General features: G+C 45.3%; 1 protein-coding gene across 2 annotated transcripts in view; it reads left to right on the forward strand.

The window, feature by feature from the left end:
* LOC147890898 (uncharacterized) overlaps positions 1–17,091 on the forward strand; it is a 78,290-nt gene that overhangs the window by 46,288 nt on the left and 14,911 nt on the right. Inside the window, exons 5-10 of one of the 2 annotated variants that reach the window (XM_087389984.1) lie at positions 2,868–2,943; positions 14,607–14,726; positions 14,923–15,030; positions 15,353–15,501; positions 15,587–15,785; positions 16,267–16,395. In XM_087389984.1, the coding sequence (XP_087246110.1) occupies positions 2,868–2,943; positions 14,607–14,726; positions 14,923–15,030; positions 15,353–15,501; positions 15,587–15,785; positions 16,267–16,395 (781 nt within the window). The remainder of the gene's footprint in view (positions 1–2,867; positions 2,944–14,606; positions 14,727–14,922; positions 15,031–15,352; positions 15,502–15,586; positions 15,786–16,266; positions 16,396–17,091) is intronic. The other variant, XM_087389983.1, reaches the window with a different exon arrangement.

Raw genomic sequence — 17,091 nt, forward strand, 5'->3', positions numbered from 1 at the left:
GAAAAACTTTTAGAAAATGTCAATTGCAGGTGCACTGTCCTATGTGGACTATACTATGTTGACGAAGGGACCTAACCCTATCCACTCACCTATATATAAACCATTTCTCAGTGTATAGTAAGTTATAGGTGTGCACACTCCTTTGATATCCAAGCAGAGATTAAAGAACATGAAGCTAGACATGATAATGCACTGAAGATTAGAATAGGAGGGCTCCCAGAAGATTGGTACAAAGAGGAGGACACATATAGTGAAATATTGACAAAGCTCAAATCAAGCTTGCCCAACATTGAATGGGTGAATGATGATGAGCAAGATGATGATGACTCCAGGCCAGCTTCTATCTTGCACTATAGAGGTCATGCAATCCTTACACTGAAGTCAAAAATTATGCGGATCAAGCTTCTCTGACAATCTTACAAGCTGAAGGGCACCAAAGTATGGATAGCAGAAGAGCTTACACAAACTCAACTCAAGATTAAGGCAACTGAATCAGCTAAAGTCAGGGCTGCCAAAAAAGATGGAAAATGGGCAGTTTAGCGTGAAGGCGTAGCACTAATCAGAGAGTTTAAATCAAAACCAAAAGATTCTCAGTCTTAAACTGATGTATGGCTGTTTACTCTTCCAGAATATCATGTAGGTACTCTAAATAATTAGGGTTTCTTTTTGCACTCCTTGGGAGCTGCCATGTGCCCTCCCTGAAGTAGATGTACTAGAGGGTTTCTTGCTGTCCCATAGACCTTTTGGTCTCCAGTGGACGTTAATAGACTTTCTTTCTTTCTTTCTTTCTCCTTTGCACCCCTTTCTTCCAACATGGTATCAAATCTAGGTGAAGCCGTTTCATTGTCGATGCATAGGTCCTCCCTCCTATCATGAGGCATCCCTACTCCATCAAGTTATTTTCTAAGCTCATATTTTCCTCTTTGATATGGCCTAGAGACCTTCTGGAAATACAGTAGTCTGAAGTTCATATGTTGTAGTTTGTTTTCTAAGTTTTGAGAGAGAAAAAGACTCAGGAAGCTTAGAGCTTGAGACACAGACACTATCTCATTTAGACCATTTGCAAGGTCTAATCTCACCATTCACATTAGTGGAGACCATTCACACATTGTTTCAACTTGTGCATAACTTTTGACAAAATTGCACACTTGTTAACCTTCCAATCAAGAAGCAATAGCTAGGGGATTACTTTGTGGTGCTTGCTATGGCTGAGAGGATCATTGACATTAGGGGAAGAGAGTGCTCAAGTGGACCTTGGTAAGCAAAACGGCTCAAGGGATTCATACAAGGGAGGTGACGATGATGCAAGGCTAGACAATGGTTGTGCAAGCAATTCAACATTTAGTAACAGACTTGATAAGTGAATGGCTAGTGGTTACTCGGCAATTATGTATAAGGATCCAAATGGTGTGTGTGCTTGAGAGTGGACTAATCACTTCGCTTAAAAAAGAGAGATTCAATGAAGAGTTCGTGGATGGTAGTTACGAAAGGACAGTAAGAATCTATCATCTTCTCACAAGCATCATGTTAGTGCATTGGGATCGCCACAAGGGCCTCGGATGGACTCCATGAGATGTGGCCGATGACCGCACACATCGAGGAGTGGGGATTTGGAGAACTAGAGTGTCTAGATAGCTGGCACTTGCCACTATGTCACAATGATGGATGACTCGTAGTTTGCGAGACGAGTGCACAAAGTTGGCTATCTCCAATGATAACACCACTTCCAATAGAGTAGCCCATACGCATGAGTGCAAGTCATCTTGTGCTAACAAGCGAGGCTGGCGAAGCTGTGTCACAATCTTGGTTAGGTTGCCCCTAGCTTGAGCCTTTCCACCTTGTGGATTGTGTTGTTTTGATCTATCAATTCTAAGGTACTAGCTCACACCCAAAACCCATACCCCAATTTGGTTAGGCTATCTAGTGACCCTATGTTCTGGTGCTCGGAGAGATATGTAGGCGAAAGTGTGTACTCGTGGCACCCAACAATAATCTCTATTGTCTTGACTCAAGTGGTTTAACTCGAATAGGTCACCTAACCATGGTGGGTTTGTAGGTTGGGCCTCCGTTAACCAACTGCGGAGTTTTCTCCCCATCCCCATAGTTACCACATGGGTGGACATTAAGTCCTGGCCCAACCATCATCAATAATATCTGCAATTGTAAGGATGCCTTCAAGAAGAAAAATTAAAGAAACCATTAGAAGAAGGATACTGGTTTTGAGCCATAACAATATGGCCATGGCCTTAGGTTTACACACAGTGAATTTTGTGAATCTTAATGGAACATTGCTCTCTTTATTCAGATCAGAAATTAATGCATAATTTCAAGTCCTTTAGTTTTTCTGAGCAATGACAAAAGGATCTCGTTCTGGTATCTTTTAAAGTATGACCATGCACTTAGGTTTACTCACAGTGAGATTTGTGAATCTTAATGTTACATTCCTCAATTCATTCAGATCAGAAATCAATGCATAACTTGAAGTCCTTGTTCAGAAGAAGGATACTTGTTCTGAGCCATGACAGTAGGATCCATTTTGGTGTCTTTTAAAGTATGGCCATGAACTTAGGCTTACACATAGTGCATTTTGTAAATCTTAATGTAACATTCTCACTTTATTCAGATCAGAAAATTAATGCATTACTTCAAGTCCTTCAGAGGAAATAAAGGATTTTCACGTTGTAAGAAAAGTGGAGACTGTCTCAGCTGCATGCTGCTGCTAAATTTTCCCTCATAGATTTTAACATATGTAGCATAGGTAATACTGCTGGGAGCGTTTCAATCTGCCTTTCCAATTGAAGATTGAAATATTGCTGGCAGCATTTCAATCTGCCTTTCCAATTGAAGATGTTTCGTTTTCTTTTCAGGTATAATTTCTTTCCTCCTACATACGCATTGCCAGCTGAGTATGGTCTTTTTGTGGAAGAATTCAAAAGAAACCCTGTAAGTTGCAGTTTTGACGTTATTCTACGGTGAAACTAAATGCGTTACAAATGTTGACAAATGATGATCAATATTTTTGATGGGATGAAGAGGGTTTGCACATCAACAGTAACTCAATGATATCAGATAACACAGCTGACAAATAGATGACATGCCAGGCAGAAGAATGCAAAACCTCCTGGAGATACCCTTTTGCTTGGTTTTCTCTTTGCTGAAAACCAAGGCCATGGATTCTAGCTTGTATGGCCTTTGATATCTTTTGCACAGCTGAAGGTCCTCTCCCCGATTTCCTCTTCTCATCCTTGCCATCAAATATTCAGTAATCCGGTGAGGGAAAGCTATGCATGAGATAAGAGCATCCTCTCTCTGATTCCTCTTATTTTGTCTTTAAAGTTTGTTTTGCTCTGCATACATAATTCAGTTTATTCTGAATTCTGTCCCATGCTGTGAGCTTCATCTGCTTCACCTGGAATTAGTCAGTTCAGAATCCGTTCTACGTACATTAGTGGAGGTCACTGAGGATCTTCTCTCTGTTGCATTCTCTTTTCTTATGTAGATGTACCTGTGGTAGAGAGGAGCTCCAAAGGTAGATAATGACCTCCTGAATGTGGTCTCTTTCTAACATGGGGCTTTGCCTGTTCCCAAATTTGAACCTGGCATCTAGTGGGGGTGATAAGATGAGAGAGTCGAGGAAGCTGCCATATGAGCTCCTTTGGCCACAGACCTTGAAAGATCCCCTTATCCAAGACACACTTATGAAGGCGAGCTGTTGGCACTTGAAACGAAGGGAAAGAAGAGGAGGAAAGTGGAGACGAGGGAAGATGTGGGGTTGTTAGAGAGAGGAAGTGAAAGGAGAGAGGAAAAGGAGAGGAAGAGAGACGAAAAGAGGGGTTGTTAGAGAGAGCAAGAGAGGGGCTACCTAATGGGAGGATAGAAGGATTGAAGGGCAGGTTTGAGGTAGGAGGAGAGGGGTATGGGGGATAGGAAGTTAGGGAGAAAGAAAGAAAGAAAGAAAGTTTGAGGTAGGAGGAGAGGGGTATGGGGGATGGGAAGTTAGGGAGAAAGAAAGAAAGAAAGAAAGAAAGAAAGAAAGTTTATTAAAGTATTCAGAAGACCGATGGGTCTATGAGACTGCGAAAAACCTGGTACAAACGAGCTGTGGTGGTGGAGCTACTAAACGAGCATCCACACCAATGCAAAATGCAGAATGGTAGTACTAAGTACAACAGAGTCATGTCATTGGTTGACTATATATCAATCTCATCATCATCATCATCATCATCATCATCAGGACATCAGGGTGGATGAGGCAATGGGGGCATGAAATTGGCGATAGAGTGCTGTCGGCCACTCACAGGTGCAGCCCAACAGAGGGGGTTGAGGCAAACCAAACGGCTCACAGCAGAAAAAGAAGGATAGGGGTGGGCAGAGGGGAACCCCGGAGGAGTCACACAGACAAAGGCCCAACATGGGCTGGTAGAAGGCAGCCAACAGCCTGGTGAAGCAGAGGACCATCCAAGGGGTGATGATCAGCAGAAAACTGCGGGGGAGCGGGGGGGGGGGGGGGGGGGACAACAAGCGATGCAGAGGTGAAGAACCCATGAGTAGAAGCTAAACAGGAAGGGTGAGATCAGAAGGAGGGTCTCAAGGGGTGAAAAGGAAAACAGAAAGACAGGCCAAGTGCACTCTCCGAAGTCCCATTCCATCTCTCTGACGGGATGGTTCTCAGAGCCAAAGTCACGCGATGCAGAGGTGAAGAACCCATGAGTAGAAGCTAAACAGGAAGGGTGAGATCAGAAGGAGGGGCTCAAGGGGTGAAAAGGAAAACAGAAAGACAGGCCAAGTGCACTCTCCGAAGTCCCGTTCCATCTCTCTGACGGGATGGCTCTCAGAGCCAAAGTCACGCCAAGGATTGATGGTCTAGTCCTTGCTCGACCTCCCTATGACTCTAATCCCTTGCCACCATACTAAATAGAGCATGTGAGCTTCAAAGGCTCCTATAAGCAGCAAGAGGCTCTGACTAAAGAGCCATTCCAAAACCTATCCAATAGAATACTATAAGGGCTCATATCATGACAAGCCCATGTCCCATGCACCCTCGGTGGAAGCACCAGCAAGAGCAATGTATCTGGCCAGCAACACCTGGTTAACCACTAGTGGCCAGCTACACCTAGTTAACCACTAATGCGCTACCTACAAGGGAGGATTCGGCTGAGCTGCAATACAACAGCTTCTGGTGAACACTCTCTAGGGCTTCAGCCACTTATTGCTCAGGATGACAATCCCAACTTGGCACCATAGGTAGCATGTAGTTTGACGATTGGGGATCCATCCAAAACCCTGAGTCTTTCCTCAAGTGAGAGAACTCCCTGTTTCTGTGTAGAATCCCACTGACCTGTGCCAGTTGATCTTGGTGCTTAAGGCCAAACAATACTGCTCCAAGAGCCCTCTCCAAGTCACCTAGTTCCATGCTAGTTTGCAGAGGGATGTACCCTGTAAATTAGGACACCCTCCACAAAAGGGGATGTACCATCATCCGACTCTCAGTCTGGTACCTCCCCCTCCTGTCGCATCCCTACTAGACTTGCCTCTTGTGATGAGAAAGAAAGAAAGAAAGAAAGTTTATTAATGTCCACTGGAGACCTAAAAAGGTCTATGGGACAAAAGAGACCTGCTTATACATCAGTACAGAGAGGGCCATAGGCAACCTCCCTGGGAGTATCATCAGAAAGTGTCTCCAGAATGAAGAGGAACAGAAAGGGGCCAACGAGCATCTCTGTTGTATTGAGTGCAAAGGGAAAGACCTCTCTTGTATGACTTGCGAGGATTAATTGATTGGATCTGCCTATGTAGGGGGCTAAGGCCCCTGAAGCCCAATCTCCTCACATTATCCTCGAGAAGGTTTGATGAATCATATTAGTAAGAAAGGGTTGTAGTCCAAGGTTTGTAGCTTTCACTAGGGCCTTGAAGAAGACCCTACGAGGATGATTAATGCCAATTGCATAGTGTGTCCCCCTTTTGGGATGAGATGAACTACCCCATAGAAAACTCAGCCATTATACATTAAATATTCTGACAAGGCACCTGTGAAATCTTGACACGTGAGCTCAGTAGATCCCATTTGTAAAAGATTGTGGAAACACCATTCTTGCAAACACACCTTCTTGAAGGCAAGGCATGCTGAGCAACTAGCATCTCTTTCTCAATGTGAAGGACATCCAATGTACATCTCACAGTGTCAGTTAGGGTGTTTGAAAAGTGCAGCCATACTTGACATCGCCTTGTCTTGCTTTGCTATGAAAAGTTTCCATACGAATATCTTGGGTTGGACGTGTTGCCATCTGCACATCCATTGATCGTTATGAAAAGCTGGTCTACAATTGTGAAATCTAGGTGACCTGAAAATAGAGAAAAGCTCCTTGCTGAAATGCATGTAAAAAATCGGAAAACTGCTCCTGCTGCTGCTCCCTGCTCCTCCTGCTGCCCTCCCCTCGACTCCCCTCCTTGCTGCCTCCTCCCTCCCCTCCCTCCCTACCTGCTGCCCTTCCCTTCCCCTTTCCTCCCCTCTCCTTCCCCCCCGTGCTGCTGCTGCGCTACCCCCCCCGCGCTGCTGCCTCGCTACCCCCCCCGTGCTGCTGCCTACGCTGCCCCCCCCCCCCGCGCTGCTGCTTGTACCTCCCCGCCGCCCCCTTCCCTCTCCTCCTCTCCCCCCCTCCTCTCCTCCCCTCCCTCTCTCCTCTTCACTCCTTCCCCTCTCCTCCTGCTGTCCCTTTCCCTTCTCTCCCTTGCTGCCCTCCCTCTCCCCCCTTTCAGCTCCCCCCTTCTTCAACCTCCCTCCTCCTTCAACCTACCCTCTTCTTCTTCTGACTTGCTCTCTCTCCTCTCTCCCTCCCTCCTTCACCCTCTCCCTTCAGGTGTACCCCCGTTTTTTGGGGGTCTCTTGGGCATCAGGAAAGCGGACGGAGTTTTTTTTTGTGTGTTTGAGTCGGCCTTCCCCACCTCAATTGACGAATGGGCATCCATTTAGTCAATTTGTTACCGCGCACACCAGCCGCGAGAACCGTCACATTTTCAAAAGACGAGCTGCAGCAGTTGCAAAAGGACTTGGAGCATGAGTGTTCCACCACTCTCTTTGCACGCATCTTTGGTTCACACCCCTCCAGATCACAGGCTAGAGATTGGATGCTTGCGGCACTTCCCCAGGAGCTCGCCCCCCACCTTAAGGATGTTCGTTTGTTGGGACGAGGTTTCTTTCAGGTGTGCCTAGATTCCCCGGATGTCACGAGAGACTTGCTACAGGCTGGGTTTCTATTTCTAGGCTAGAGGAGGATTTTTTTGTTTCCCTTTCAACTGGGCTTTGACCGAGTTGAAGAGGACAGGCAGGGAGTTTCTGTTTTCATCAGGTACCATGGTCTCCCCTCAGTTTATCACCGGCTTCTTTTAGTTATTGGCCAGAGGTTTGGTGTGGTAGCAGAGATCCCCCCTCTTCTTGGCGAGCCCTCTTCGGCTGCTAAGGTGGTCAGGATGGATGGGGTACCCAGGGTTAGGGTCATTGTCTAGGACCCTAATATTTCAGATGACCACATCATGCTACAGCGACCCGATGGGTTATTCTTCTGCCAGAGATCTCTTCTTGGCGAGCCCTCTTCAGCTGCTAAGGCATTCAGGATGGATGGGGTACCCAGGGTTAGGGTCATTGTCTAGGACCCTAATATTTTAGATGACCACATCATGCTACAGCCACCCGATGGGTTATTCTTCCATGAGAGATTTGAGGTTGCAGGTCGGCAGGACCAGTGTAGGATTTGCAGATCCTCGGGGCACTTCGCCAGAGATTGCCCAAAGAAGAAAAAGAGGCCCAAAAAGCAACCAGCTCGTACTAGTTTACGACAGAGAGCAGGAGCAAGACCTACCGCTCCTCAGGCACCGCCTCAGACACGAGCTCCCCCTCCTCCTAGGGTTGCTCGAGTCCCTCCTGCACGCGGCACCACCTCTAGCCCACGATGGGTTAGGCCCTCTACTTCAGATCATACTTCCACCGCTTCGGATGCTTCGGAGGCATCCCCCTTGGAGCCTCGGGAGACTAATGCCTTGGAGCCTAGTGTTTAGGAGCCTTCTTCCACTCCACCCCAGGATCAGGCTGTACCTCCCTCAGCAGCCTCGGTTGTTGGCACCTCGTCCGTAGCACTTCTTGATCAGGACCCAGTACAGGTGCCTCCTTCCATAAATAGAGGGAAGGGGGTCTTACATTCTCTCCCTGCTTTGGTAGGAATCCTTTGGCCCCCCTTCTCAAGACTGGCTTAGCGGAACTCTTTTTCCGCTCTTGAGGACCTCTCTGACCTCCCAGATGATGATTTTGTACCTTCCACTTTTGGAGAGCTAGTTATCGGCATCCCTATTGAGAGATCCTTCTCTCTCTCATCTGTGGACTTTTCTCCCCTTGGACCTCGTGTGTATGGCAAGAGGTCAGCTCCGGTGGAGGGTTCTTTTTCTGCCACCAGGTCGGGTAAGGTATTCCAACCCGCTTTCTCCCGCCGATGAAGATAGCCAGTTGGAATATACATGGATTGGGCGGCATCCCTCATCACCATCGCAGATTGCTGATCAGGAATCAGCTTCATCCAGGTGTGTCAGGTGGTTCCTTAGACATTCTTTTTCTTCAGGAACACAAACTGGATGCCAGAGATTGCTCCAAGTTAGGTAAGCCGTTTTCGGGCCGGACTTTTTGGCTTCCTGCCTTGGGAACCAGAGGAGATACATGCATATCAGTTTCAGATTCTATTCTCCCTCTGGTCATTGGACACGGTACCATCACCCCCTCCAGGGCCCAGTGGATTTTACTTTTGATTGATGGACGTAAGGTTGATTTCCTCAACCTCTACGCTTCGAACAACAGAGGGGACCGTGTTCTTTTTTGGAAAGAGTTGCTCTCGTGGGCTGACATTGCAGATTCGTGGATTATTGGAGGTGACTTCAACATGGTTGAGGCACCATACGATAAGCAAGGGGGCAGAGAAGGTGGTATTCATTCCCTCGAGAGAGCAGCTTGGGATGCCTTCTTGTTCAGGTTCAGTGGCAGAGATGTTTGGTCTGATGATGCATTTCATATTCAGTCTCAGTGACTTTTGTTTTCATGGTCGAACCATAGGGTGCAGATGCCTATCCATGCTCGGATTGATAGATTCTATGTGGATGACTGGGCTTTTGATAGAGGGGGGATAGTTTGCATTGCACCTGGTGTTTCCACCTCTGACCATTTTCCGGTAGTTTTGTCTATCTCAGAGCCCCATCTGAGAGGATGGTCTTACAATATCAGGATCCCCCGATGCCTTATACACAGATGAGACTCTCACGGAGGCAGCCTTGGAGATTTGGGTTTCTCACTTGCAGGGGGGGTGGCTGATCCTTCACATGTGACCACAGCAATTGCTAGTATCAACGACTTTTATCACTCTGTCGCTAGTGCTCGGCGAGGTGAGGTACTTAGGCGGGAGATTGGTATCTGCCGGCAATCGGCAGCCTTGCAGAGGGAGGAGCAGAGATGACCATCAGATGCTTGGATACAGGAGCGCCTTGCTGCAGCAAGGGCTCACTTGCAGACATTGCTTGATCAGAGAGCAGAGTATGCCTTTTATGCACGGGAGTCCTTTTGGATACAGATGGTAGGGAGAGTCAATAAACACTTTTTCTCTACACTTGGTCCTAGACATAGTAGAGAGAGTGTCAGGCAGCTTATTGACTCTGACGGTGTTTTGCAGTCTCATCCGGATACCGTCATGCACTTAGCGGCAGATTTTTATGCCTCCCTTCTTTCTGCAGATCCTGACACATAGGCTAGAGATGTGGCTAGAGATGTAGTTTGGCAGAGTTTACCTGTGTTGGTCACACCAGAGATGATATGCTCGGAGCTTCACCAACACAGAGTTCGGGACTGCTCTCTCCGCCCTTCGTAAGGGCAAGTGCCTTGGTTCTGATGGTCTTACTCCATCTTTTTTTACAGCCTTTTGGGGTATGATAGGTGATTATATTACTTCAGCCTTGCAGGGCATTTGGGACTCGTGTGAGATGCCTGACTCACTGACCGAGGGACTCATACACCTTATCCCGAAAGGTGGCAACATGAATTTTGTATCCCATTGGAGACCCATCACTCTTTTGGGCACTCTATACAAAATCCTTGCCAAGGCGATCAGCATCCGATTGCAGCCCCTTCTTCCAGACCTCATCCATGATACTCAGACATGTTTTGTGCATGGCAGGAGCATATTTGATAATATCTTTTCCTTTTGGGAAGCCACAGAGTGGGCTATGCAGAGTAGGCAGAGGCTAGCTGTTCTACTCTTGGACTTTGAGAAAGCCTATGACAGAGTAGATTGGGGTTTTCTTGAGGGCACTCTTCTAAGATTTGGATTTTCAGATGCATGGATTAGAGGGGTGGCCTCCCTTTACAGATTAGCCCTCAGGCAGGTTTTGATCGGAGGGGTAAGGGGTGACAGGCTTCAGATTTCCAGGTCAGTTCGTCAGGGATGCCCTTTATCCCCCTTCCTCTTTCTTTTTGTGGCAGAAGCTATGAGTATCTTCCTTAGATCTCAGGCTGATCTTTATGGGCTGAGATTGCCCTTGAGACAGGAGTAGGAGCGTCTTGACCGTGAGTTGGCTGATGACATTGCTATTGTTATTGAGGCCTCTTCGCAGTCACTTGATTCTTTCCCGACAGCCTTGGATATCTTTTGCTCAGCTGCAAGGGCACACATTAACTGGCATAAATCCTTTGTCTTTTGGATCAGTGATGAGGACACTCTAGGCTGGGGAGTTGACATTGGCTTTTCTTGGATTCAGAGGGGTGTTCCTGTCAGATATTTGGGATGCCAGGTAGGTTTGGGCATCTCTCCAGCACAGCAGTTTGCCCCAATATTGGAGAGTATAAGGAAAAAGCTAATTTTTTGGAGCTCAGCCAAACTCGACCTTGCATCTAGAGTTGTGATAGTGAACCAGGTTCTTTTGGCCACCGCTTGGTTTGTGTGTTCTTGCTGGTGCCGGTCTAGGGATTGCATCACTTAGCTCATTAGACCAGTCATGAATTTTTTATGGAGTGGACTTGATGGCACGGTAGATGTTGCAGCGAGGGTGGCCTGGGAGACCATTTTTCTCCCTACATGTGAAGGGGGCCTTAATATCATTGACCCGGACTTACAGTGCAGGGCATTGCTTTTTAAGGTGGTGGTGAGGGGACTCATGCCTGGGCAAGAACCTTGGAAGGATTTCTTTTTTGGACGCATTCAAGCTTGCACACCTACCTTGGGAGATGATTGGGTGGACAGCCCTCGCTGGATTTTTACTTCAGCCTCTCTCAAATCTCCTGCCTCTCCTCTCTTGATTGCGATCCTGAAAGCTTGGGGGAACTTCAGGAACACTCTTTGGAGGGTTCCGTCCTCTACCTTTGAAGAGATTGATAGGCAGCTGATCATTTGGAATGATAGTATACTTGATGAGAGGTATACTCTCTAGATCCACGGATGATATCCTTCTAGAGGTTGCCTTTCAGCCTGTCAGGATTGCTGGTTTTGTGGACCATGGAGCGGGCTTGCAGTGGTACTTAGACCCTGACCCTCTGCTCCTGGCCCTGGGATCCTGGAGGTTGTGGTTATATGGAGGTGCACCTATCAGGTGCTTGCAGGGGGACCCAGGAGAGTGGGAGTGGATAGATCATGGGCACAGAGAGAGGGGGATTCCCTTTCTTCGTTTCACGGTTGGTAATGCCAGGAGATTACAGCTGAGCAGTAGGGGTTGGATTCCCTTCAGAGCCCCCCATTGGGACAGCTTCTTCATCACCGCAGAACTGCGTAGGAATTTCTGGAGGAGGCTCTGGAAATCCTTTAGGAATAGAAAGATCACTCTTTTCTTTTGGCTTTCTATTCATGGAGGGATTGCAGTGAACCAGTGGAGATCACGATTTGGGGCTGATCCCACTTGCCCTCGCTGTCATTCTACAGAGGAGTCAGTGCGACTTTGCCTTTGGGACTGCAATCAGGCGAGGACTGTTTGGAAAGGGGTTGCTCGGATACTCAGCATTTTTCATACTTCCCCTTTCTTCATGACTTGGGGCTCGGTCCCATGGTTATCCCTTACTGGGCCCGAGGTGTTTTATGAGGGTGAGCCTTCTTCTTGGGCACTCTCGGTCCGCCGGCAGGTGATAGAGCCCTTCTCCCTTTAGGATGTACCACTTACTCCCTTCAGAGCTTCTCATGCTTCAGTGGACACCTCTTGGGGGATTTTGGCTAGCATTTCCTCTTGGCACATTTGGAGAGCGAGATGTACATGCATCACAGGTGTTCAGGGGTATTTGGACTGACACGGTTCACACTTTAATAGCCATTTGGGCTAGCATGCAGGGCCCTTCACGGGCAGCCTCTTCTAGGAGGACTGTATTTCTTCGAGTTTGGAGGGGTTCTCCCTTTTTCTCGGAGGTTTGTACCGGATTGAGATGGCACTATCAGCCCCAATCCTTTTTTTTTGGCTCTTGAGCTTTTCATGCATTGCATGGTGTATCCCGTATCCAGGTTGCTCTAACGGTTTTCTTTAATACTTAATAGAAGTCTCTCTTTGCAAAAAAAAGAAAAGCTCCTTGCTCATTCTTTCTCACTGCTACATCCAGAATGAGCAAGAAGATGAACTAAAACTAAAACTAAAACTCTCTCGTCTTTGGCGGGGGGAAAACACAACTCTCTCAACCTCTAAAAAGTGAAGACGACTATAAAAAGATGATTTATGTTTCAAGAGTCCTATGTTCCTGTCCCATAAGAACTTTAGTGAAGCCAAATCTCCCTTGTGCTAATAAAGCTCCTGGTGACAAGTCTCTGCCTTTGTGTAACAACAAGCTGGTATGTGAGAGAGGGGCAGAGCAGAACTTCAGTGCATTGGAGTGACTAGGCCACCTCACTACTTGACCAAGCAGCCATCTGGTTACCAGGACAGTTAGAGGTGACAATAGACAAGGTTGACATCCGGGTGATCTGACCTGGAGGCCACTTGGTTGAGAAAACATGGAGGTGCACATGGAGGATGACAAGTTGTGTCAACCGAGATGATCTGACCTGGTCCAGCTCAGTACCAAGTCAGAGCCACTAGGAGGTGCACATGAAGGAGCTAAGGTAGCACCGGCGAGTCAAAGGATGGCACAATCAGGAAATCACCAAAGTTACTAGGAGATGGAGCGGCAGAATGGCTAAGGGAGATAGGAGGATAACCAGTGAGGACGAAGGAAGGAGATTCCACCAATGAGAGAAGTCTCAGATCATTGCCAGGGATAGGATGAAGGCAAGGGTGGAGGTGGAGGAGGTCATCATTCAGCAGAGGAGAGGAGAGAGTATAGAGCTATAAGCTTGCCGTGGAGAGTTGTATTGGTGAAGGTGTACCATTGAATGGGTCAATGGGACTGACTTATGTCTGTAGAAGCATTAGCTCTTCATACAAGTCACAGGATTTGGGTGTGTTCTTCTCTCTGTAAGTTCGTCATACCCCTTGTACACTCATATTATGACATTCCCTGTTGCATTCCTTCTGTGTTTTCATACTGCAGCACTCCTTGTACATTTGTATCACAGTGTTTCCCATTGCATCCCTTATTTTCACATTCATACCACAGCATCCCTACTTACCCACTACCAGGCTACCTGTGTACTCATCAAATGTTGTTTTGCATCACTTTCTGTGTCTTTGGTATCATGAAGTAGGAAGTCGCATCCTTGCACCAGTGGCAAAAGAGAACGAGCCTCCTTCAGACACGTGCATACCTTGTCTTAGTAATAAACAAGCTACAATCACTCTGCTCCAAGGAAGTAAGATATAAAGCAGCCAGCACAACCATGGAGGTATGCATTTGGGTGAGGAGGCCTATGTGTTACTTAACCATATTAGTATGTCGCAAAACCACTTTACTTTGATGATCAAAGCACAATTATGTTTGTAGGGAACTAGTACTCTGCTCAAACCAAGCACATTCAAATGCATTAGAATTATGTTTGAGAGCAAAATTTTTTGAAAGGGTGAAAGCAAAAGGTCACGAAAGGTATCAAAGTTTGTTTTAGTTAGTCATTTTCAATTCAAACAAGTGAAACCATGGTGTTTTTACACCAAGTACTCTTGGGTTCATTTCCATTGTGGGGGGAATTGGAAAAGATGCAATGGAAATCTACCTTATATGTTAGGACTTAAGTATGGGCCTTCACAGGCACCTCTATTTGTGAATGTGGAGGTCGAGCTGAGAAATCTAAACATGTAATATTTCCTCCATCACACACAGCCTTGGTAAATGGAGGTTTGTTTTGAAAATTGCTCTGGTCTTGGCTTTTATTTTGTGAATTGACCTTCTCAGCCTGATCAATGTCCTGTGTCTCGCATAAAGGCTTTCTGTTTGGCTTTCTGAGGACGTCTTGCAAGTGAGTCATCATTGTATTTGTATAGATGATCTATGAGTTGCAGGCATCACTCCTTTTGGGAGATCTCTAGTAATGTAGCTTACACATCTCTTCCCATTTCCTCCCTTTCTTCTTGCAGACTGGGTTGTTTGTTTCTTCTGAAACTATCATTTTGTTGTGTGTCTCTTCACAAATCTAATAATGCATTTGTGTGTTAAAACCTAAGTTGTGCAATGTTGTACTTAGGGAGTATGGATCATGAAGCCTGTTGGAAAAGCACAGGGGAGAGGCATTTTTTTATTCACCAAGCTAGCGCAAATCAGCGAATGGAAAAAGGACCATCGTTGGAAAACAGAAAACCCTCAGGTTTGACTACATCCCCATATGGAAAAAGGATCAAGTATGCTGAACAGGATGGCTAATATTATCTAGCTGATGGCTTTGATATGAACTAAATGAAAAACTACTTGTGCATTAGTACATTCCAGGGAACAGTCAGTACATACTTTTTGTGTATATTAGCTTTTCTCATATCATTTTATGTTTTTCTGTGCTTGAGTAGGTGGAAAATTATATTGTACAAAAGTATATAGACAATCCTTATTTGGTTGGTGGGAAGAAGTTTGATCTTCGCATTTATGTCCTTGTTCTTTCTTACGCTCCACTTAAGGTAAAATATTTTATGATCTTTTAGCTTAGCACACATTCCAGCTCACAATTTTCTGAGTCATTACTTCAAGTTTGGTAAAAGTATGTATTCAAACTTCAACTCTTTGCGATATGAATCATGCTATAGAACCAAGAAGAAATTGTAAGTTCACTTTCAAAAAACATACGTCCATCTCCTCATAGAGGCCTTTGACTCCATCTGATCCGCAATATTAGCTATAGGATTGTGATTGGATTTATTTCCTGTCTTTGAGTCACCCTGCTAGTGCTTGCTAAGCATTGTGTGATGTGTTCCATCTTGTAATGTCCTGCATTTATTGCAGGCATATTTGTACAGATCAGGTTTTGCAAGGTTCACCAATGCACATTTCAGCATGAAAAAGGAGGACATCTTGAATAATTATGTTCATCTCACCAATTTTTCCATTCAGAAACATGCTCCAACATATGATTCCAAGAGTGGCACAAAATGGTAACTGTTGAGGACTGCTAGTTGGGAAATAAACCCTACAATTTTTTAAAGTAATTCACAGCATAACATGCTAAATCTCTTTCAGGGCTCTGTATAATTTGAAGCTCCATTTGATAACAAAGCATGGAGAAAAGGCAGTTAATGATGTATTTTACCAGATACAGATGCTTATCATCCGATCACTTGTCGCAGTCCAGAATGTCATTATCCAAGATAAGCATTGTTTTGAACTCTATGGATATGATATTCTTGTTGACGAACTGTTAAAGCCTTGGCTTTTAGAGGTGAGCACAGTATGATAAACTTCTGATATGTTGTGGCAATAAACAATGATAATCTCTCCTATTCCTGGTCTTGGCCTAAACAGTTATACTTTGAAAGTATGGTGTTAAAGACGTATATGTTGTCAATGTGGGTGGGATTGGGTTAATGAAGGTAGTCAACCAAAAAAAGTTTATTCAACATCAATGAAAGCCATAGGATTCTCTAGAATCAAATCAGTTAAGGCATTAAAGCTATCGAAACAACTTTATCTGAACATACTGTATCAGAAAGGAATAAAATAGAGTGCTATCTAGTCAATCCTCCATTTCTGAGGACTTCTTAGAAATTGAAAGATTATTGTACTCCATATTTTAAGGTATACGATTTCAGAATATCTCTGTATTTATGGAAAAAGGATTACAGATTATATAAAAGGACTTATAATGTTTAGGAATGTCAGAAGAAATACTCACACTTACAGATTATTTATTTTTATTTAAGGTCAATGCATCTCCAAGCCTGGCATCAGACACCCCATCAGATTACGAGCTAAAATATGGCATGTTACAAGATCTATTGACGATTATTGATATGGAGCGGCGTTTGATGCCAAATGAGACTTTAAAACAAGTATGTGTCAGACTTATATTTCAAAGCGTTTTGTCTGCATATGTGGAAAAGTAGAACTACTATAACAATGGAATGACCTTGTAGGGTCATATAAGTGTCATATGGGACAATCATTTTCCATGTTTAGGGTTTGGAATTCGCTATGTACCTGTTCGGTCCGCATAAGCTCAAATCTGTGTGACCATCTGAAGGCATTATTCCATCTAATATTAAGTGAATTAATTAAATCGTTGTATAGGCAAGGAGCTGAGGAAGATGTGTGAGCTGAGCGTTGTTTACCTAGGCAAACACTTGAAGATATTGACATGAAACCCTCTAATTTCCAAGATACTGAACCATAAGAGCAAAGGCTGATTGTGCTCATGAGAACATTGTGATCTCGATTGATAAGTCTAAACTCTCTTTGGATCTCTCGCTAAGTTTTCCAATGAGCATCATGCTTGTTCCAAACATCGTCCCAAGTGTGAATGCCTTTTTTTGAGAGTTTAAAAGCATTCATTAAGTTAATCCAGGATACCATTTTGAGGGAAATGACAACTTGGATGCGAGAAATTGTGAAAGGGGAGGTCTTTTGCCTTCTCGGTATCCCTATGGACTTTCGTGTTACCATGAACCGGAGATGGGACTAAGTCTTAGTCGAAATTCAGATAAAGATAAAGAGAGAGATGGGCCATCACCTAAATTTCTCTTCGTAGG

Source organism: Dipteris shenzhenensis, chromosome 18, assembly GCF_047967505.1.
Source record: "Dipteris shenzhenensis isolate YYH24624 ecotype China chromosome 18, Dip_SZ_1.0, whole genome shotgun sequence".
Classification (NCBI taxonomy): Eukaryota; Viridiplantae; Streptophyta; class Polypodiopsida; order Gleicheniales; family Dipteridaceae; genus Dipteris; species Dipteris shenzhenensis.